Source organism: Dendrobates tinctorius, unplaced genomic scaffold (genome assembly GCF_039654945.1).
Source record: "Dendrobates tinctorius isolate UK_male_01 unplaced genomic scaffold, ASM3965494v1 ptg000155l, whole genome shotgun sequence".
Lineage (NCBI taxonomy): Eukaryota > Metazoa > Chordata > Amphibia > Anura > Dendrobatidae > Dendrobates > Dendrobates tinctorius.
The window spans coordinates 19772505-19796678 of NW_027361822.1; the positions used below are offsets into that span (position 1 = coordinate 19772505).

At 45.6% G+C, this 24174-nt stretch overlaps 1 protein-coding gene across 1 annotated transcript in view; it reads left to right on the forward strand.

Annotated features, from left to right (window-relative positions):
* LOC141051184 (uncharacterized) overlaps window positions 1–24174 on the forward strand; it is a 105441-nt gene that overhangs the window by 42900 nt on the left and 38367 nt on the right. Inside the window, exons 8-14 of the mRNA XM_073548047.1 lie at window positions 6937–7091; window positions 7221–7400; window positions 7475–7598; window positions 7682–7779; window positions 7978–8068; window positions 11757–12838; window positions 23130–23269. Of these exons, the coding sequence (XP_073404148.1) occupies window positions 6937–7091; window positions 7221–7400; window positions 7475–7598; window positions 7682–7779; window positions 7978–8068; window positions 11757–12838; window positions 23130–23269 (1870 nt within the window). The remainder of the gene's footprint in view (window positions 1–6936; window positions 7092–7220; window positions 7401–7474; window positions 7599–7681; window positions 7780–7977; window positions 8069–11756; window positions 12839–23129; window positions 23270–24174) is intronic.

Genomic DNA, 24174 nt, shown 5'->3' on the forward strand with positions numbered 1-24174 from the left:
AATAAAAAACGGATAACCTGATCGCTAAACGGCGCAGCGAGAAAAAAAAGTCAAAACGCCAGAATTACATTTTTTTTGTCGCTGCAACATTGCATTAAAGGGAATCTGTCACCCTATTTTTCACCTATCAGCTTTCGGTGCCGCCATGTAGATAATCCCCCGATGTAACCTGAAAGAGAAGAAAAAGGAGTTATATTATACTCACCCAGGGGCAGTCCGGTTTTGGTCCGATGGGTGTCACGGTCCGCTCCGGTGCCTCCCATCTTCTAATGGTGACGTCTTCTTTGCTGCCTGTCGTGGCTCCTGCACAGGAGCGCTGCTCTACCCCTGCGCAGGAGCTGTGACGGGAAGGAAAGAATAGGACATCACCGCTAGAAGATGGGAGGCGCCGGACCAGACCGTGACACCCATCGGACCAAAACCGACTGCCCCTGGGTGAGTATAATATAACTCCTTTTTCTTCTCTTTCAGGTTACATCGGGGGCTTATCTACAGCATTACAGAATGCTGTAGATAAGCCCCTGATGTCCGTGCCGGCAGGTGATAGGCGAAAAATAGGGTGACAGATTCCCTTTAAAATGCAATAACAGGCGATCAAAATATCGTATCTGCACCAATATGGTATCATTAAAAACGACAGCTCGGCATGCAAAAACTAAACCCCCACCCGACCACGAGATCATGAAAAATATAGACACTACGGGTCTCAGAAAATGGCGCCATTTTTTTTTACAAAATTTTTAAAAAATTTTTTAACCACTTAGATAAAAAAAGAACCTAGACATGTTTGTTGTCTATGAACGCGTAATGACCTGGAGAATCATAATGGCGGGTCAGTTTTAGCATTTAGGGAACCTAGCAAAAAAGTCAAAAAACGAGTGTGGGATTTTTTGCAATTTCACCGCACTTAATACCTCCGGTCATGAAGGGGTTAAACCACTTATTCATTGATGTGGGAGACTGGCTACATGGGATCACTGCATCTGTTACTTAGGGGAGAACACTGCTTTAATTGTTTAGTTCCTCCTCGGGCTCTGGATGGGGGCTTGTAGGTGTCTGTTCTCTGTACATACATACATTCATTTAATTATACATTTCTCTTGAAATATACAGTGCCTTGCGAAAGTATTCGGCTCACTGGAACTTTTCAACCTTTTCCCACATATCATGCTTCAAACATAAAGATACCAAATGTAAATTTTTGGTGAAGAATCAACAAGTGGGACACAATTGTGAAGTTGAATGAAATTTATTGGTTATTTTAAATTTTTGTGGAAATTCAAAAACTGAAAAGTGGGGAGTACAATATTATTCGGCCCCTGTAACTTAATACTTTGTTGCGCCACCTTTTGCTGCGATTACAGCTATAAGTCCCTTGGGGTATGTCTCTATCAGTTTTGTACATCGAGAGACTGAAATTCTTGCCCATTCTTCCTTGGCAAACAGCTCGAGCTCAGTGAGGTTTGATGGAGATCGTTTGTGAACAGCAGTTTTCAGCTCTTTCCACAGATTCTTGATTTGGATTCAGGTCTGGACTTTGACTTGGCCATTCTAACACCTGGATACATTTATTTGTGAATCATTCCATTGTAGATTTTGCTTTATGTTTGGGATCATTGTCTTGTTGGAAGACAAATCTCCATCCCAGTCTCAGGTCTTTTGCAGACTCCAACAGGTTTTCTTCAAGAATTGTCATGTATTTGGCTCCATCTATCTTCCCATCAATTTTAACCACCTTCCCTGTCCCTGCTGAAGAAAAGCAGGCTCAAACCATGATACTGCCACCACCATGTTTGACAGTGGGGATGGTGTGTTCAGGGTGATGAGCTGTGTTGCCTTTACGCCGAACATATCGTTTGGCATTGTTGCCAAAAAGTTCAATTTTGGTTTCATCTGAGCAGAGCACCTTCTTCCACTCCACATGTTTGGTGTGTCTCCCAGGTGGCTTGTTGCAAACTTTAAACAACACTTTTTATGGATATCTTTGAGAAATGGCTTTCTTTTTGCCACTCTTCCATAAAGGCCAGATTTGTGCAGTGTACGACTGATTGTTGTCCTATGGACAGACTGTCCCACCTCAGCTGTAGATCTCTGCAGTTTATCCAGAGTGATCATGGGTCTCTTGGCTGCATGTCTGATCAGTCTTCTCCTTGTTTGAGATGAAAGTTTAGAGGGACGGCCGGGTCTTGGTAGATTTGCAGTGGTATGATACTCCTATTTCAATATGATCGCTTGCACAGTGCTCCTTGGGATGTTTAAAGTTTTGGAAATCATTTTAAATCCAAATTATTATTATTATACATTTATATAGCGCCATTTATTCCATGGCGCTTTACATGTGAAAAGGGGAAATATAGACAAGTATAGACAAGTATAGTAAACGTGTAAGACAAGGGACACACAAGTACATAAGGAGAGGGAACCCTGCCCGCGAGGGCCCACAGTCTACAGGGATGGGTGAGGATACAGTAGGAGAGGGTAGAGCAGGTCGTGCGGTGGTTCAGTAGACCGAGGATCATTGCAGGCTGTAGGCTTGTCGGAACAGGTGGGTCTTCAGGTTCTTCTCAAATCCGACTTTAAACTTCTCCACAACAGTATCACGACATGCCTGTTATGTTCCTTGGTCTTCATGATGCTCTCTGTGCTTCAAACAGAACCCTGAGACTATCACAGAGCAGGTGCATTTATACAGAGACTTGATTACACACTGGTGGATTATATTTATCATCATTAGTCATTTAGGACAACATTGGATCATTCAGAGATCCACAATGAACTTCTGGAGTGAGTTTGCTGCACTGAAAGTAAAGGGACTGAATAATATTGCACGCCCCACTTTTCAGTTTTTGAATTTCCACAAAAATGTAAAATAACCAATACATTTCGTTCAACTTCACAGTTGTGTCCCACTTGTTGATTCTTCATCAAAAATTTACATTTGGTATCTTTATGTTTGAAGCATGATATGTGGAAAAAGGTTGAAAAGTTCCAGTGGTCCGAATACTTTCGCAAGGCACTGTACTTGGTCCTTGGATACAAACTCACTTTTTTTGCACTGCAAACAGCAGATTTATGAACTACTGGCTGAGCTGCCAAGTATAGGAAAATGTTCTCTATTTGAATATGTAGTGTGCTTTACAGACACGTTGTACTAGTATACCGAAATCCATCTCTATATTGAGTGGATATGGAAAGTATTCAGACCCCTCTAAACTTATCACTCTTTGTTTCATTGCAGTCATTTGGTAAATTCAAAAAATTCATTTTTTTTCTCATTAATGTACACTCTGCACTCCATCTTGACTGAAAAAAACAGAAATGTAGAAATTTTAGCTTTTTTTAAAAAATAAAAACTGAAATATCTCATGGTCATAAGTATTCAGACCCTTTGCTCAGTATTGAGTAGAAGCACGCTTTTGAGCTAGCACAGCCATGAGTCTTCTTGGGAATGATGCAACAAGTTTTTCACACCTGGATTTGGGGATCCTCTGCCATTCTTCCTTGCAGATCCTCTCCAGTTCCGTCAGGTTGGATGGTTAATGTTGGTGGACAGCCATTTTCAGGTCTCTCCAGAGATGCTCAGTTGGGTTTAGGTCAGGGCTCTGGCTGGGCCAGTCAAGAATGGTCACAGAGTTGTTCTGAAACCACTCTTTCTGTTATTGTAGCTGTGTGCTTAGGGTCATCATTATCTTAAGCTACTCTCTGTATAATCTGATGTCTCACATGGTCTGAAGGGGGCTTCATCAAAGAACCTTTACCCCATTCCTTTGCTTTCTAATCCCTGTACTTCCTGTAAAGTTATTCTCTGATGAATTCCCCTTTGGAATTCTTTTGTGAGTGTTGAAGATGGGGATATATCTTACCCTGATCCTCGGTAGTGAGGCTGCCAATCTGACCAGACACGACCCAATAGACGTGAGCACCGTCCTGCCACCTCCTAACTGTATAAACATCTCCCTGTCGAGGCCTCTGCAGCGCTAATTTAGTGATGAGCGAGTATACTCGTTGCTCGGGTGATCTCGGAGTATTTTGGCGTGCTCGGAGATTTAGTTTCTGTCACCTCAGCTGCATGATTTGCGGCTGCTAGACAGCCTGAATACACATTGGAATTCCCTAACAAACAGGTATTCCACACATGCATTCAGCCTGTCCAGCAGCCACAAATCATACAGCTGAGGTAACAGAAACTAAATCTCCGAGCAACGAGTATACTTGCTCATCACTAAGCACTCTCAATAGATGCCTTCCACTAGATGTCTGATTAATTGCCCAGCCCTACAATACAAAAATGGCACAATTTGTTTTTTTTCTTGCATTATCCACATACAAAATGTAATAACACTTTAAATGCTTACATACTATGGCAAAATGGCAATGAAAAAACCTACAGCTCATCTACCAAAAAAAAGCAATACTTTTGTATAGTGAAAGTTACTTAACCCCTTTCTGACAGGTGATGTACTATCCCGTCCATGTGCCCTGGGACTTAATTCCCAAGGACGGCATAGTACGTCATCATAGATCAGCGGCGCTCACGGGGGAGCGCTGCTGATCGCGGCCAGGTGTCAGCTGATTATCACAGCTGACACCCGGCACTATGTGCCAGGAGCGGTCACGGACCTCTCCCAGCACATTAACCCCCGGCACACAGCGATCAAACATGATCGCAGTGTACCGGGGGCATAGGGAAGAATCGCGCAGGGAGGGGGCTCCCTGCGTGCTTCCCTAAGACCCGCGGGGGCCTTCCGAGCCCTGCAGGGAAGCGGCTTTCTCAGTGCCTGCTGAGAGCAGGTGCTGAGAAAGCCTCCTTCAGTGCCTGTCAGATCGCTGATCTGACACAGTGATGTTGTCCCCCCCCCGGGACAATATAATAAAAGTTAAAAAAGAGAAAAATCATGTGTAAAATGTGTAATTTAAAAAAAAATCCTAAAAGAATTTATTAGGGAATTTTTTTTTTTTGTAAATAAAAATACACATATTTAGTATCGCCACGTCCCTAATGACTCGCCCTATAAAACTGTCCCGCTAGTTAACCCCTTTAGTGAACCCCTTAAAAAAACGCGCCATCAAAAAGACGTATATAAATAAACATGGTACCACTGAAAACGTCATCTTGTCCCGCAAAAAATGAGCCGCCATACACCGTCATCAGCAAAAAAATAAAAAAGTTATAGCTTGCAGAATAAAGCGATGCAAAAATAATTTTTTTTATATCTAAAATTGTTTTTATTGTATAAAAGCGCCAAAACATAAAAAAGATATAAATGAGGTATCGCTGTAACCGTACCGACCCGAAGAATAAAACTGCTTTATCAGTTTTACCGCACGCGGAACGGTGTAAACGCCCCACCAAAAGAAATTCATGAAACGCTGGTTTTTGTTCATTCTGCGTCCCAAAAATCGAAATAAAAAGCGATCAAATTAATGTCACGTGCCCGAAAATGGTACCAATAAAAACGTCAACTCGTCCCGCAAAAAATAAGACCTCACATAAATCTGTGAGTCAATAGTGGAAAAATTATAGTTCTCAAAATGTGGTGATGCAAAAACTATTTTTACAATAAAAAGCGTCTTTTAGCGTGTGACAGCAGCCAAACATAAAACCCCGCTAAAAATAGTAAATCAAACCCCCCGTTATCACCCCCTTAGTTAGGGAAAAATAATAAAATTTAAAAAAAAAGCATTAATTTCCATTTTCCCGCTAGGGTTAGGGATGGGATTAGGGTTATGGGTGTGTTGGGATTATGGTTGGAGTTAGAATTGGGAGATTTCCACTCTTTGGGCACATCAGGTGCTCTCCAAACGCAACATGGCATCTGAGCTCAATTCCAGCCAATTCTGCTTTGAAAAAGTCAAAAGGTGCTCCTTCCCTTCCAAGCTCTGCCATGCGCCCAAACAGTGGCTTACCCCCACATATGGGGTATCAGCCTACTCAGGACAAATTGCACACCAACTTTGGGGTCCAATTTCTCCTGTTACCATTGTGAAAATAAAAAATTGGGGGCAAAAAGAACCTTTTTGGGGGAAAAAAATGATTTTTTTATTTTTATGACTCTACGTTATAAACTTCTGTGAAGCACTTGAGGGTTCAAAGTGCTCACCACACATCTAGATAAGTTCCTTGGGTGGGTCTAGTTTCCAAAATGGGGTCACTTGTAGGGGGTTTCCACTGTTTAGGCACATCAGGGGCTCTCCAAACGCAATATCGCGTCCAATCTCAATTCCAGCCAATTTTGTGTTGAAAAAGTCAAACGGCGCTCCTTCCCTTCCGAGCTCTGCCATGCGCCGAAAGAGTGGTTCCCCCCCCCCCCACATATCAGGTATCAGCGTACTCAGGACAAATTGCACAATAACTCAAGAACTTTTGCGGTCCTATTTCTCCTGTTACCCTTGGTAAATGAAGCAAAATGGCCCTGAAGTAATTTTTTTGTGAAAAAAGTTAAATGTTCATTTTTTAAAATTTTTTTTAAAAACATTCAAAAAATTCCGGTGAAGCACCTGAAGGGTTAATATATGTTTCTTTAAAATTCTTTGATAAACGGTGACTCGGGTAAACACTTGCAATACTACTGTAATGTGCAAGCAGCCATCAGTCATTTTTATACTGACTTTTTGTTTGTTCCACAAGCAATTTATCACAAGGACTTGTATTACTCAGCAATAATGTAATACGCAAGAGCACAGTTATCGTTTGGTTTTTATCTCTTACGTACACGGTCATTGTAGGTGAAGCATGGAGCACTGTTTGTTATTCATTCATTTGTCATACATGTTGGCAACATCTCTGGCCAGTGATTAGCTGTATAATTACTATGATGTTGTGACATGCCTTTTAAATATTAAGAAGCTGCTTTAACTCCTTATATATTTCACCTTAGAATTACCAGATATTGTATTTTTTTTATGATTTATATGCTATCACTTATTCCCATTCAGATCCCTACAATATCGAATCTTCTCAGTGGAGATCTTCTATATTCTGTAAGAGAAATTTCCTGATTGATCCATCAAAGATGGATAGGGACAGGGACAAGATGGCAGAGAGGATATTACACCTAACCCTAGAGATCCTCTTCCGGCTTACTGGAGAGGTGAGAGATTCTGATGACGTCACATTACATCATTCTTATCTATGGGAATAACAGATGGAGAGAACTGGAGAGGTGAGGACTCTGGAAATGTCTGTAGTGAGATTTATTAATGTGTCTCTCCATATCCAGAATTACACAGTAGTGAAGAAGACCTCTAGTGAGCGCTGTCAGGACCCTGTGTCTGAGGGATGGGGAAGACCCCTGAGCCCAATCACGTGGCCTCCACCTCACACCCTGATACATGAGGACATCATCGACCAGAAGATCCTAGAACTCGCCTACAAGATGATTGAGCTTCTGACTGGAGAGGTGACACTGCTGGGACAATATACAGTAACTCTATGAAGGGATCGGGGGGATGACTGTATCATTGTATGTGTCAGGTTCCTATAAGGTATCAGGATGTCGCCGTCTATTTCTCCATGGAGGAGTGGGAGTATTTAGAAGGACACAGAGATCTGTACAAGGACGTCATGATGGAGGTTCCCCAGCCCCTCACATCACCAGGTAATAGATAGGAATAAATACACACGGCCTATAATTATCTGTATGGAAAGAATGAATTCAGTCCCTGTATGTGTTTCCTCCAGTTGTATGCAGTAGGAGGACAACACCAGAGAGATGTCCCCATCCTCTTCTTCCACAGGACTGTAAAGAAGAAGATCCCAATGTTCCTCAGGATCATCAGGTAGATGGAGAGAAGGTGTCATGAGATCTCCCCTATGATGTGTAGACGGCTGTGAAGATCTTGTGCTCGGTCTTGTTTTCTCCACCAGTATTATATGTTTTATACTTGTGTAATGAGAACGGTGGAGATGGCAGGATTAGAGCTGATCATAGATGTGACTTCTCCATCTGTCTGTGACTTTTACAATATTTGTTTCAGGGTAAAGATCTGACCCATATTAATACTACAGAGACATATGTGAGGGATGATGAGTGGTGTAAAGAGGAGATTATTACAAATGACTACCCAGGTGAGTAGTAACCATTAAATGCAGAGAAGTCATAGATTTTTCTGTCACCTGCTTGTTACCATTTTGTGTTGCTTACTGTTTATTTAGAACCATAAATTCCACAGCTTTAGGTTTACAGACATCATCATTGCCCCCATTGGGGCTCACAATCTATATTCCCTATCAGTATGTATTTGGAGTATGAGAGGAAAGCAAAATACTCGGAGGAAACCCAAACAAACAAGGACATCTACTTCTTGCAAATGTTGTTCTTGGTGGCATTTGAACCCAGGATCCCAGCGCTGTAATACTAATCACTGAGCTCTCGTGCTGCACCAACCCTAAATAAATGTAGGTGAAAATTTGACTGTAGACTGCTGAGTAAAACCTAGGAGATTTTTTTAAACTCTGCACCTTAGGGAAAAGTCAGACTGACTTATAACTCGGGCTGGAATCACAATGTAATGTTCGGACTGGTGGCGTCTCTCCCGCCCGGAGCGTAAATGCTGTATAGAAATACTTGATGCTCTCATGCTCGGGTTGAAAGAGCAGCCAGCCACTCCAAGCATTGCGTTGCAATCCCCATTCCAGTTATATGGCCGTCTGACTCTTCCCTTAGTACGGTCCCTTTCAGGTGGAAATGTGTCAGCTAAACTGTTCCCAGAATTTATGTGGAGCTGATAAATGTAGATGCTTTAATACTGTAAAATATTATTATTCATTTTTATAGCGCCATTTATTCCATGGCACTATACGTGTGAAAAAATGGGCATACATAGATAAGTACAATAAACATGAGCAATACAAGGCACACACAAGTACAAAAGGAGAGAAGACCCTTCCCGTGAGGGCTCACAGTCTACAGGGGATGGGTGAGGATACACTAGGAGAGGATAGAGCTGGTCGTGCGGCAGTTCAGTAGACTGAGGATCACTGCAGGTTGTAGACTTGTTGGAAGAGATGGGTCTTTAGGTTCCTTTTGAAGGTTTCCGTGGTAGGTGAAAGTCTGATGTGTTGGGGTAGAGAGTTCCAGAGTATGGGGGAAGCACGGGAGAAGTCTTGTATGCGGTTATGGCTATACCTAGAGGATGAGTCAAGGGAGGGCTTTTTGAGGATGGGTGTGATTGTGACTTGTTTGAAGGATGAGGGGAAGAGACCATTTGCAAGTGAAAGGTTGAAGTGATGTGTTAGGGTTGGGATGAAGACTGTGGCAACGTTACAGATGAAATGGGACGGGAGCGGGTCAAGCGTGCAAATGGTGAGATGTGATCTTGATAGAAGGGTGGAGAAGCTGGTTTTGGAAGAACAGGGCTAAGCAGTTAAGAGGAGGGGCATTGGGGGCTGCAGACCAAAGCTTTCTCTGATGTTATTGATCTTCTGCCTAAAGAAAGAGGCAAAGTCTTCAGCAGAAATGAGAGGAGAGTGAGGAGGTGCTGGGGGATGGAGTAGAGAATTGAAAGTGTTGAAAAGCTGTTTAGAGTTGTGAGACAAGGAGGATATGAGAGATGAGAAGTAAGTTTGTTTTGCGGCAGTGGGCGTGGACTTGAAGCTGGTGAGGGACTACTTATAGAATCATAGAATCATAGTATCGTAGAGTTGGAAGGGACCTCCTGGGCCATCTGGTCCAACCCCCTGCTCAAAGCAGGATTTGCTAAATCATCCCAGTCAGATGTCTGTCCAGCCTCTGTTTGAAGACTTCCATTGAAGGAGAACTCACCACTTCTCGTGGCAGCTTGTTCCACTCATTGATCACTCTAACTGTCAAAAAGTTTTTTCTAATATCTAATCTGTGTCTCCTCCCATTCAGTTTCATCCCATTGCTTCTAGTCTTTCCTTGTGCAAATGAGAATAAAGTTGATCCTTCTACAATGTGACAGCCCTTTAGATATTTGTAGACAGCTATTAAGTCTCCTCTCAGTCTTCTCTTTTGCAAACTAAACATTCCCAAATCCTGCAACCTTTCCTCATAAGACAGGGTTTGCAGACCGGTCACCATTCTGGTCGCTCTTTTCTGAACTTGCTCCAGTTTGTTGATGTCTTTTTTAAAATGTGGTGCCCAAAACTGGACACAATATTCCAGATGAGGTCTGACCAAAGAGGAGTAGAGGGAAATAATGACTTCACGTGATCTAGACTGTATGCTTCTGTTAATACATCCTAGAATTGCATTTGCCTTTTTTGCTGCTGCATCACACGACTTTATTACTTGTATGCAATAAAGTGGTCAGCAGAACGGGATCTCTTCGATATCCAATTAGCGACCTTCTTTGGTCGGGCTGGTCAGCCAGGGTTGCCTGTTGATTGTACAAGTTTTGCTGTGCATGACAGGGGTGGCCGAATTGAATGTTATATAAAGTGGCAGCAGCATCTGTCATGTAAGGAAGCTATGTCTGTAAGAGGGAGAAAGGACTCGGAGAGTGAGTGTAAATTGAGGTGTTTGAGATTTTTGCGAGGGTGAGTGAGTTTGTGGAGTGGGGTTGCGCACTAGGAGAGGAGAGGGAAGAAAATGTCAGTAGGTTGTGACGGGGGAGGGGTTAGTGAGATTAGTAAGGGAACAGAGGCGGGTGAAGATAAGGTCCAGTGTGTGGCCATCTTTGTTGGTGGCCACGGAGGACCATTGAATGAGGCTGAAGGAGGCAGTCGGCGATAAAAATTTAGAGGCAGCTGAGGTGGAAGTGTCAATAGGGATGTTGAAGTCACCCATGATGATAGAGGGGATGTCAACAGAAATTAAGTGAAGTAGCCAGGTGGTGAAGTGGGCAATAAGGTGGAGATGGCTAGTTCTGGGGCGGTAGATGACAGCCAGCTGGAGGTTGGAGGGAAGAATAGATGCGGATGGAGTGCACCTCAAACAAGGGAAGAGTAGCGGAGGGTCGTAGCAGAATTGGGGTAAAGGGGCTGGTATCGGACAGGAGCAAGACAACTCCTCCACCACGTTTGTTGCTGGGGCAAGTGGTGTGAGAACGATTGAGTCCGCCATTAGAGAGTGCAGCTGGAGAGGCTGAGTCAGAGGGGGTGAGCCAGCTTTCAGTGATGGCAAGGAAGAAGAGTTTGAGAGTGATAAAGAGGCCATGACTATACGACAGTTTGTTGCAGACAGAGCGTGCGTTCCATAGTGCTCCAGGTAGGGGGACTGCGGGAGTGGGGGCTGGGTGAATGGGTATGAGGTTATCATGATTGCAAAAACTTGTAGAGGATCGTAGCATGGTGTTAGAAATGAGTGTGGCGACGTGTTGAGGAGGGCCAGGATTTGGGAATATGTCGCCAGCAATGAGAAGTATTAGAGCGTTAGAAGGTGGGAGCAGGATAGGACATGATGTGGGAACAGGATAGGACATGATGTGGCCATGTGTATCTGGAGAAAAAGGATTGTATGTGGAGGAACAGTTCAGAGGAGGAAGTGAGTTGGCTGGGGAGGATGGAGGTAGAAATTACTAGTTTTTTAATAGGTGGACGGATTACAGGAGATACTAAGAAATAAAATAGTATGGGGGTGAAAGTGAAAAGAAACAGAAACATTGTAGTGGTTTTCTATCCCATTACCTTACAGTCAGACTAGAATTGGACTGGAAATAATTCAAAGCATTGTACTTCTAAATCTGTACTTTGAAAGATGTAATTTGAAAGATGTATGGATCAGACTACAGATATCAAATATCAATGTAAGATTAAGATTCGTATGTATAAAAAAGACTTTTATTCTTTGTAGGCGATTGTATCAGAAGAGTAAAAGGAGGTGTGATATCTTCAGATTTTAAAGCAGATTATCATGGTATCACACAAGATGCATATCAAGAGTATGAGATTTTTTCAGATACACCATCCGCCCTTCACAACGAAGATCTATCACCTGATTTTTTTCAACATGTCCTATCTTCTGATTCATTACAGACTGTTAATAATAATAACAAAAGGGATGTTGAACAAGAAAGGTCTCACAAAGGGGAGAATGTATTTCCATGTTTAAAATGTGGAAAATGTTATGTAGATATGTCAAATCTTGTTAAACATGAAAAAAGTCACACAGAAGAAAAGGAATTTTCATGTTCAGAATGTAAGAAATGTTTTACACAGAATACAAATCTTTTTCAGCATCAAAATACTAAAACTGGGGAGAATTCATGTTCTGAATATGGGAAATGTTTTACTGCTGGTTCAAAACTTGTTATACATCAGAGAATTCACATGGGGGAGAAGCCATATTCATGTTCTGATTGTGGGAGATTTTTTTCAGAGAAATCACTTCTTATTACCCATCAGAGAACTCACACAGGGGAGAAGCCGTTCTCTTGTGCAGACTGTGGGAAGTGTTTTAACTACAAATCAGATCTTACAAAGCATCAGAGAAGTCACACAGCAGAGAAGCCATTTTCATGCTCAGAATGTGGGAAATGTTTTTCTCGGAAATCAAATCTTGTTGAACACCAAAAAATTCACACAGGGCAGAAGCCATTTTCATGTTCGGAATGTGGGAAATGTTTTAAACAGAAGTGGGGTCTTGTTACACATAAGAGAATTCATACAGGGGAGAAACTATTCTCATGCACAGAATGTGGGAAGTGTTTTAATGATAAATCAAATTTTGCTGTGCATCAGAAAACTCACACAGGGGAGAAGCCATTTTTATGCTCAGAATGTGGGCTATGTTTTATCCGAAAGTCATCTCTTGTTAGACATCAGATAAGTCACACTGTGGAGAAACCGTATTTGTGTTCAGTATGTGGGAAATGTTTTAAACAGAAGTCATATCTTGTTACACATCTTACAATTCACACAGGTGATAAGCCATTCTGATACACAGAAGTATTTTAACCACAGATCACATCTTGTTAAGCTTCAAAGAAGTTACACAGCAGAGAAGCCATTTTGCTTCTTAGAATGTGGGATTTTTTTTTTCTAAGGAATCAAATTTTGTTCACCATTGAAATATTCAAACAGGGGGAGACTACATGCTTTGCTTATCTCTCTTTTTTATGGCTTGATAAAGGACCTCTGTGGCCAAACCATTGTGATTTTCTTGTACCAATAACATTACTAAAGAAGGACGGCCGGTGCCCAGGTTTCTAGATTTCTATGCATTGCTACAACCTTGTAGAGGGTTACACCAAGTGTGCATGGACAACAGAGTGGTGCATAGAACTCATCTATTGTAAAGGGAGACTCCATATTCATATCCTGAATGTGATAAATTATGCTAGTTCAAAGTTAGTTACTAGAGATGAGCGAATCAATTCTGCACAAATCTAATTCTTGTAAAATGTTTTGGAATTTGTTAAATCTGGCAAATGTGAATAATTTACGTTATTCACATTAATGCATTGCAGAAAATTGCATCAGCCATTGAAGGCTTATGTGCCTTTGGCTTACCTATCATGTCTTGCAACCATCACATCACCTGTCGAGCCGATCAGGAGGGACTATTATTGCCAGTGTCGAACTGAAGTACTTGTGGCCCAGCATGGAATATCATTCTTATGGCCAAGATAATATAATACTGGACAAAGACTGCACCAATAAAAAATTATAAAGCTCCTTTCAAGTTTATTTTACAGTATTTCCTATGAAGACTATAGTGGATTTGGTGAACTATCGCCTCATTTCATCAAGTGTTGGCATCAGTAAAATGATGTTGAACACATTCATAAGTCTCAAAATCTTAGCACAAAGTGTAGCCCGCCCGTCAAATTCATCAATGGGGCAGCATTTTTTACTGTAGAAATGTTACTCCAATCAATGAGTGGGGTAGCATTTCTGGCAAAACACATTTTACTGAAAAGATGCATCGAATTCATTAAATGATGTGCATCTTCTAATGAATTTGGCACATCCTACTATAAAACTCCCATTCATTAAGATTGACGTTTGTAATGTGTAACGAATGGAAGCAGAGGCACAGATGGTGAAGTTCACATTCGTTTTTTATTTTTAGAGTGGAACCTCGAGACCACGGTCGGGGAGTTTCGAAGGGGGCGTGACTAGTGAGCCCCAGGTATCCGTAGTAAGGTCCCTCGAACAGGACCAGAGTGGAATACCTGGGGGACACAGGTGCTACCTCCAGTTAGACCCCGGACACGTGGCAGCTGTCCCAGCAGGACAAACTGGTAACAGAAATAACAGATTTGATGGAGCTGACTGGCGGACACCGGGTATGAGTGGTGAAGCTGGCACTGGTGAGGAAGGTCAGGTTCCGGGTAGATGATAGGAAGCTGGCTCCAGTAACCTTGATACAGTCCTCAGGTTCAGATGGCGAGTGGCGGAATGGGATGGCACTTGAATCTATGGATACTGATGTCGTCTGAGATAGTTGAACACTGGTCACAGATACTCTGTGGAGACAAACAGTATGAGCAAGTGCACATGGATTGCTAACGCAGCGCAGACAGAGCAGGGACTGAACCGGATGTAGCAAGAGTATATACTTGTTGTTCCGGCACTCTCCCTATGGAGGAGAGGCCAGAAATAGTAATCAGTGCGCTGCCATTGGATAATTGCTATTTTCAAAAAATGCGCGCTGTCCCTTTAAGAGACCAGAGTGAAGTGTGCTTGCGTTCTAAGCGTTCTACATGAAGACCTGCTGGCAGCGTGCCAGGAAGTGGGGGAGAGAAGCAACAGCAGGACGCCGAGAGACAGACAGACACAGCACGGGGATCCAGACAGGGACCTCGCTGAGGTACAGAAGCAGAGTGGAGAGCAGGAGCAGGTGAGGGACCAGAAATGGGGGCAGCACCAGAACTGGGTGCAAGGCCAGAACCGAGACTGGGTGTAACAGTATCCCTCTCTTTATGCCCCCTTTTTTTCAAGCCTGCGTGACATTTTTTAAGAAGAGGAGCCTGGATGTTCTCTTTAGGCTCCTAAGACCTCTCCTCAGGACCGAAGCCCTTCCAGTTCACCAGGTAATAGGTCTTTCCCCTTCCCTAGTGGCCAAGATATGCTCTACCTCAAAAACATCATCCTCAGACAGGACCTGGAGTGGTACCTGGGTCCTTAAAGAAGAAGCTCAAAACTACTGGTTTGAGGAGGGAAACATGAAAGGAGTTAGGCACACGTAAGGAAGTAGGCAATTTCAGTTTGTAAGAGACCGGGTTGATTTGTCTCAAGACTTCAAAGGGCCCAATGAACCGGTGACCCAATTTGTAGGACGGCATCTTCAGGCAGATGTACTTGGAGGACAGCCATACCTTGTCTCCGGGACGAAATGTAGGAGCATCCAGACGTCTCTTCTCCACATGCCTTTTCATACGTTGTGAGGCTCTCTCCAAGGAAGTTTTGGTGTCTTTCTAAACTTTCGAGAAATTTTCGGAAAAGGTATTGGCTGCCGGAACGCCAGACGGTCCAGAGATGGGAAGAGGAATTCCGGGTTGCAGTCCAAAAACAATCTGAAAGGGAGACTTTCCAGAAGATTCGCTTGGTTGTTGTAGGAGAATTCCGCCCAGGGCAGTAACTCTACCCAGTCGTTGTGATGCGCGTTGATGAAGTAACGCAGGAATACAGCCAGGATTTGATTGGTCCTCTCCACTTGCCCATTGGATTGGGGATGGTATGCCGAAGAAAATTCCAGTTCTATTTTTACCAGTTACAAACCGCTCTCAAGAATTTTGAGGTGAACTGGACGCCTCTGTCAGACACGATGTGGAGAGGAAAACCATGGAGACGGAAGATGTGCTGAATGAAGAGATCCGCAAGTTCTGGGACAGATGGGAAATCAGGTAGCGGAATGAAGTGAACCATTTTAGAGAAGCTGTCCACCACAACCCAAACCACTGAACACCCGGAAGAGAGTGGAAGATCCGTGCTGAAGTCCATCACGATGTGCTGCCAGGGAGCGGACGGAATCGGAAGATGCTGAAGCCTACCGGCGGGTAGGCATTTAACAGTCTTGTTACGGGCACTTGAAGGACAGGCTGCAACATACTCCTGGATATCCTTACCCATAGTAGGCCACCAGTTGTAACGGGTGATGAGTTGCAGTCTTCTTCTGACCGGCGTGACCAGCCAACTTGGAAGAGTGACTCCACCAAAGGACACAATTACGTTCTGAGGCGGTCACGAGAGTTTTCCCTGGGGGAAGTCGGGTAAGATCCGCAGAGGCAACAGAGACTAACCTTGAAGGTTCAATGATGTGCTGAGGTTGTTCTTCCTGATCAGGAGGCAAAAAGGCTCTGGAGAGTGCGTCTGCCTTAACGTTTTTGTCAGCTGGACGGAAATGAAGGACAAAATTAAATCGAGCAAAAAACAGGGCCCACCGGGCCTGACGGGGATTCAGCCTCTTTGCGGTTTGGAGGTAGGCAAGGTTTTTGTGATTGGTGAATATAACTACCTGGTGAAGAGCTCCCTCAAGAAGATGCCTCCTTTCTTGCAGAGCCAATTTGATAGCCAACAATTCCCAATCTCCAACGGAATAGTTCCCTTCTGTGGGGGGAAAAAACCTTGGAAAAAAAAACCACAGGAGATCATCCGACCAGTAGACGATTTCTGAGTAAGAACTGCTCTTGCACCTATGGAGGAAGCGTCGACCTCAAGGAAAAATTGCTCATTAGAATTTGGACGATTAAGAGCGGGTGCGGAAGCAAAGGCTTTTTTGAGAGAAACAAAGGCCTCCTCTGCGTCGAGGGACCATTCCTTGGAATTTACACCTTTCCGGGTTAAAGCTGTGATGGGTGCCACTCGGGTGGAAAAGTGTGGAATGAATTGCCTGTAGTAGTTGGCCAACCCCAGGAACCATTTGAATGGCTTTCAGCCCAGACAGACGAGGCCTCTTGAGGACGGCAGACAACTTCTGGGCAGCACGGTGGCTCAGTGGTTAGCGCTAGGTTCGAATCCCACCAAGGACAACATCTGCAAGGAGTTTGTATGTTCTCCCCGTGTTTGCGTGGGTTTCCTCTGGGTACTCCGGTTTCCTCCCACATTCCAAAGACATACTGATAGGGAATTTAGATTGTGAGCCCCATTGGGGACAGTGATGATAATGTGTGCAAACTGTAAAGCGCTGCGGAATATGTTAGTGCTATATAAAAACAAAGATTATTAACGTCTCTGGATCCATTCTTAATCCTGTGGAAGATACAATGTAACCAAGGAAAGGCAAAGAGGATTGTTCAAAGAGGCATTTCTCCAACTTGGCATAAAGCCTGTTCTCGCTGAGTCTTTGTAAGATCAGACGCACTTACTTCTGGTGCAAAGCCAAGTCTGCCGAGAAGATCAGAATGTCATCCAGGTAGACAACAGCACAAGTATAGAGCAGATCCCTGAAAATGTCATTGACAAATTCCTGAAAAACCGCAGGTGCATTGCTTAGGCCAAATGGCATTACCAGGTATTCGTAGTGGCCATCACAGGTGTTGAAGACTTTTTTCCATTCGTCTCATTCTCTAATTCGGATAAGCTTGTAGGCCTCTCTGAGATCCAGTTTAGTGAAGATCTTGGACCCTCGCAGACAAACAGCTCTGAAATAAGAGGTAATGGATACCTATTTTTTACCGTAATCTGGTTTAGATCCCGGTAGTCGATGCAGGGCCACACGGATCTGTCCTTTTTCTTCACAAAGAAGAATCCTGCTCCTGCCAGCAAAGATGACTTTTGGATAAATCCTCTGGCCAGGTTCTCCTGGATGTAGTCTGACATAGCTTGAGTTTCTGTTTGAGAATGAGGGTAGACTCTCCCGCGGGGAGGAGATGTTCAGGGGAGAAGATCAGTTAGACAGTCATACGACCTGTGTGAAGGTAGTCTCTCTGCCTCCTTTTCCCTAAGACATCACGGAAGTACCAGTAGGAGGAAGGTAACCCTGGCAGGGTAGCAGTTGGACAGGATGCAAAACTGGTAGAATCCGGGTTAGGCATCGGTCCATGCAGCAATCTCCCCAGCGCAGAACCTCTCCTGTTCTCCAATTGAGGACCAGTGGCTTAGTGAATAGCACTGAAGCCTTGCAGCGCTGGAGTCCTGGGTTCGAATCCCACCAAGGACAACATCTGCAAGGAGTTTGTATGTTCTCCCCGTGTTTGCGTGGGTTTCCTCCCACACTCCAAAGACATACTGATAGGGAATTTAGATTGTGAGCCCCATCGGGGACAGTGATGATAATGTGTGCAAACTATAAAGCGCTGTGGAATATGTTAGCGCTATATAAAAATAAAGATTATTATAAAAATAAAGATTATTTATTATGCATCTGGAACCATGGTAGACCTAAAAGAAAGGGGTGAGACAAACCGGGGTACACCAAAACGGATTTTTTCAGAGTGTGTTAGATCTACCCGGAGTTCCACAGGCTCGGGCTGAAACTGGACAGGCTCGGTCAGTGATTTGCCATCTACGGCGGTCACCCGCAACGGGTCAGGAAGCCACTGGACTAGTAAGCAGTAATGATCCACACGCGCCTGCTGGATAAAGTTCTCCGCGGCTCCAGAATCCAGCAAAGTCCAGAAAATGTTATTGTTCCGAAGGATACAGAGACTGAGATTTGCAATGAGGGAGAGGAATGTTCTCTACCTAGGGTGGCCTCTCCTACCGAACCTAGGCACTGGAGTTTTCCGACCTCTTTGGACAGGTACGAATCAGGTGCTCGGGGCTACCACAGTAGAGGCAACTTCCCTCTTTGCGACGTGCCTCCTGGCGGTGGCTGGCCAAACTTACTCAACCTTCATGGTCTCAGGGGAAGGAGGCAAGGTAGCCGTTTTAGAACTAGAGCCCAGGTGGTAGGGCCTTTTGTCTAGTTTGATCTCCTTGGAACGTTCCTGAAAACACAGGTCAATCTGGGTTGCCAAGGATATCAGATCATCCAAGGTAGTAGGCCTGTCCCGTCCCACCAACTCACCCTTGATTCTTCCCTATAGGCCCTCCCAGAAGGTAGCCACCAAGGCCTCGTTGTTCCAGGATAACTTGGACGAGAGAGTACGGAACCGAACAGCATACTGAGCCACCGTGAGAGTTCATTGATGTAAGCGGAGCAAAGCTGAAGCTGTCGACGTGGCACAACCAGGTTCATCGAAGGTCCTGCGAAAAGCTTCTAGGGAAGATTGAAGATCACTAACCAGTGGGTCCCCTCTCTCCCATAGAGGGTTCAGCCTGGCGAGGACCTCTCCAGCAAGATGTGACATTATGAAGCCCACTTGGGCTCGGTCAGAAGCAAATATATGCCCCAGGATTTTGAAGTGCAGAGTGCACTGATTGATGAAACCCCGACAATGAGTGGGGTCACCGTGGAAGCAGGTGGGAGCTGCCAGGCGAGGACCTTTACTTGCCGTGCAGGCGAATACCTGGGTGTCGGTAGACGAGTCAGGTGCAGTCGAGCTCAGCAGGGAATCCATGCAGGTAGACAAGCTGCGAAGATAAGTCATGATCTTGTCCTGTTGATCCCTTAAACAGGTCACTTCTTGGCAAAGCTCCACAGTCGGAGGCCTCTGGGTTCCAATGGGTTCCATGGCCGGAGCAATCTGTAGCGAATGGAAGTGGAGGCACATATGATGAAGTTCACATTCGTTTTTTATTTTTAGAGTGGAACCTCGGGAACACAGTCCGGGGGGCTCTGAAGGGGGCTTGACTAGTGAGCCCCAGGTATCCATACTAAGGTCTCTCGAACAGGACCAGATTGGAATACCTGGGGGACACAGGTGCTACCTCCAGTTAGACCCCGGACACGTGGGACAAACAGGTAACTGAAATAACAGATCAGATGGAGCTATCTGGCGGACACCGGGTATGAGTGGTGAAGCTGGCACTCGTGAGAAAGGTCAGGTTTCGGGTAGGTGATAGGAAGCTGGCTCCAGTAACCTTGACGTAGTCCTTGGGTTCGGATGGTGAGTGGCGGAACGGGATGGCACTTGAATCGGACACAAACAGTATGAGCAAGTGCACACGGATTGCTATGCAGCGCAGACAGAACAGGGAATGAACTGGATGTAGCAAGAGTAGATACTCGCCACGGTCATTTAGCGTTTCTTGTGTTACAGAACGAAAATGTATCCATAAACACCAAATGCTTTACTGTGGCTCCAGGACGGTGTGGAGACACAGCATTGTATCTGAATTAACCAGACGTCTATTTTTAGCAAGCCAGTAGGAATAGACTGTTATCTATATGTTGTCTTTAGAACTGTTGTGTTTCTTGTTGGTCAAAAAAACAGACTTATGCTTGTGTAAGGCTGTAATATTGACTTGTAAGTTGACATTTAATGTAACAGTGTGCTCTTACCCTAGATGACTAGTGATTGTTTGCTGATATGATAATTGTGCATTGTCTAGGCCAGGTAGTTTGTTGACTTAGAGGAAAATCTATGCAAATAGATTACATAAGACCAATTCGCATTGTTTGATTATCAATATTACCTGTAAATACTGAATGAAGGACACTTGTTAAATATAAAAAGTGATACGCCTCTATAAGAGACACAGAGATTGAGCCCAGGCATCCAGAGAGTTTCCACAGGACAGCAGCCAAGACATCTTGGCTCCATGATGAGAGCCACAGATTTATCATTCTACAGAATGCCAGCATAGGGTACCTCGGCTGGAAGAATACAGATCTGCTCCATTAACCATCGCTGAACCATGGATACATTTGTGAAACCCAGGTTGGGACCATCCGGTCACCTGGAACCTATGTTTGGAGAAACCAGCTTGGGAACACCTGATCACCTGGCCACGTACCTCAATGGACTGTCATCTTCCTAAGCTTGTCGTTACCGTCTCTCTGTGCGTCCCACAGGTGGGGTAGTCGGCCCCGGAAGATGAAGCCAGGTTATGACCCTCCAGTCAACTGGCCTTGTACATGAATGGACTGTCATCTTCCTACGCTTGTCTGGGAGGTCTGAAGTAACAGCTGCTCCTATCCCAGTGAGTCAGCAGAAGGGTGAGACTCTGTAATGTGCACCATCTTGGGTGCTGTGCTGGGACTGTTCTACGTGTTATCTGCCTGCTTTGTGGTTCAATGAAGTATTGCCACACTGTTTTACCCTCACCCTGTGGTGTCTGAGTAGCATTATGCCCACATTAAAGGGAGAGTGGGCGTTCGGTGGGATGATTCCTGGTCCATGCGGTTTCGGCTACCAGACAGAGGTGCCTGCTGACCCCCCGTGTCTCCACATCCACAGCATCCTCACTCATAGACTTGAATGATCCGATTTATGAAAGAACCTAAGAAACTAGTGCGTGCTGTAACTGTATTCACACGTAGATGCCCATTTTTGTTCTACTTTTATATTTTTAGTAGGGGTTTTCAGGTGTATTCACCTCCGGGCACCGCATCGGAGGTTCCTCTCCATACACACATCTCCGCTCCATACACCCTGTATACACACGACTCTGCTTTATACACCCTGTACACACATGACTTCTTTCTGTTCACACGCCATACATATACGGCTTTGCTTCGTACACATGGCTCCGCTCTGTACACCTCGTACATAAGTGGCTCCACTCTATACACGCATGATGCCGCTCCATACACCTCATACATGGCTCCACTCTGTACACCTTGTACACACGACTCCGCTCTGTACACCTCACACACAGCTCTGACACACACTGCTTTGCTCAGTACACCCTGTTCACCCGGGGCTCCGCTCAGTGCACACGGTACACATGCAGCTCTGCTCCGTACACCTCATACACACTGCTCTGCTCCATACACCTCGTACACCCGCGGCTCCATGCTGCACACTTCGTACATGCGCGGCTCTGCTCCGTACACCTCATACACATTGCTCTGCTCCATACACCTCGTACACCCGCGGCTCCGTTCCGTACACCTCGTGCACACTCTGCTCAGCTCTGAACACTTCATACGCACGATGCTCCGCTCCATACACCTCGTACACATGGCTCCACTCTGTACACACATGACTCCGCTCTGTACACCTCCTACACACGCGGCTCTGCTCCGTACACCTCGTACAGACACGGCTCCGCTCCATACACCTCGTACACACGCGGCTCCACTCTGTACACCTCGTACACACACGGCTCCACTCCGTACACCTCGTACATACACACGGCTCCGTTCTGTACACCTCGTACATACACACGGCTCCGCACCGTACACCTCGTACACACACGGCTCCGCACCGTACACCTCGTACACACATGGCTCCGCTCCGTACACCTCGTACACACGCGGCTCCGCTCCGTACACCTCGTACACACACGGCTCCGCTCCGTACACCTCGTACACACGCGGCTCCGCTCCGTACACCTTGTACACACGCGGCTCCGCTCCGTACACCTCGTACACACGCGGCTCAGCTCTGTACATCTCGTACACACGCGGCTCCGCTCCGTACACCTCGTACATACACACGGCTCCGCTTCGTACACCTCGTACACACACGGCTCCGCTTCGTACACCTCGTACACACACGGCTCCGCTTCGTACACCTCGTACACATGGCTCTGCTCCGTACACCTCGTACATACACACGGCTGCGTTCTGTACACCTCGTACATACACACGGCTCTGCTCCGTACACCTCGTACACACGCGGCTCTGCTCCGTACACCTCGTACACACGCGGCTCTGCTCCGTACACCTCATACACACGCGGCTCTGCTCCGTACACCTCGTACACACACGGCTCTGCTCCGTACACCTCGTACACACGCGGCTCTGCTCCGTACACCTCATACACACGCGGCTCTGCTCCGTACACCTCGTACACACACGGCTCCGCTCCGTACACCTCGTACACATGGCTCTGCTCCGTACACCTCGTACATACACACGGCTGCGTTCTGTACACCTCGTACATACACACGGCTCTGCTCCGTACACCTCGTACACACGCGGCTCTGCTCCGTACACCTCGTACACACGCGGCTCTGCTCCGTACACCTCGTACACACGCGGCTCTGCTCCGTACACCTCGTACACACGCGGCTCTTGCTCCGTACACCTCGTACACACACGGCTCCGCTCCGTTCACCTCGTACCACACACACACACACAGCTCTGCTCTGTACACCCTGTAAACCCCTCTGACCCCACACAGAAACTTCCCCTTATCCAGCACCAGGACAGCCAGCACAGTCCTGTATATACTGAGGCCCCTGATCATGTAACCCCTGACTCCTCCCCTCCTGTGACCTCATCCCAGGTCCTGTGCGCACAGAGCAGCCATATATGTGGAGTGCGGCTCTGCAGGTGGAGGTAGGTGCTGGAGATTCCCCATTACTGGACTGCACAGGGGGCAGTATCCCCTACATTCCCGGAGATAGCGCCCCCTGCAGGTGGAGGTAGGTGCTGGAGATTCCCCATTACTGGACACAGGCGCTAGGACATTTGTAGGATGCAGGGAGAGGGTTGAAGGAGCTTACCGCGCTGAGAATGTGGAGCTGGAAATTTGGGCCGGAGTTCCTCCTGGTGATCACAGGGAGGGAGACAAAAAATGGGGGAAGATTCCGGCACAACCATCCAGGGGTAATATGGATCCTTTATATAACTGTAGGTAAACCTTACAAGGCCTCGTCCCTTTCCTGTACAGTGTAGTGTCAGCCATTGTAGTAATGCTGTCACCTATAAGCGCGGTGTCTAGAAAGGGAGTACTGGTGGCGAATGGAGTACAAGACATGGGAATGGAGACTGGCAAGCCACGAGCCCTGGAGATTCCTGCCACCTTCTAACCCTGCCTGCTCCCCATACAGAGGGCCGGCGCTGGAGCTTTGGTAGAGAAGGATGTAAGACAGCTCCACTCTCCTGTAGGGAGCAGTGGGGAGAATGATCAATGTGACAGACAGCGGTGTGATGCTGGGAAGGACATGCAAACTTGCCCTGATAAGGGGGATCTGTGGTGGCTCCAGATACCGACCTATACTGTTCTCTGGTTTGTTCTATTCTCAGTGACACCAACACTTATTTTCCTGTAAGGTGAGATCCTACCACCGCTTTCAGATCCGCTCTTACACATTGCCTTATTGAGGGGATGAGATTGGGGGTATTAAATTCCAAACTACTTAAGTGGCTCAATCCAGATTTTCTGGTCATTCCTGTGTCCCATGGTTTGCCCAAAGTTCATAAGAATCATTCTCCACCGACCAACGGATGAGAGATGATCTTGGTGCAATTAACTGGGACGATATCCTGAGACATAAAAATACACAAAGAAAATGGGAGACGTTTATTACCATCCTGAATAGGACCT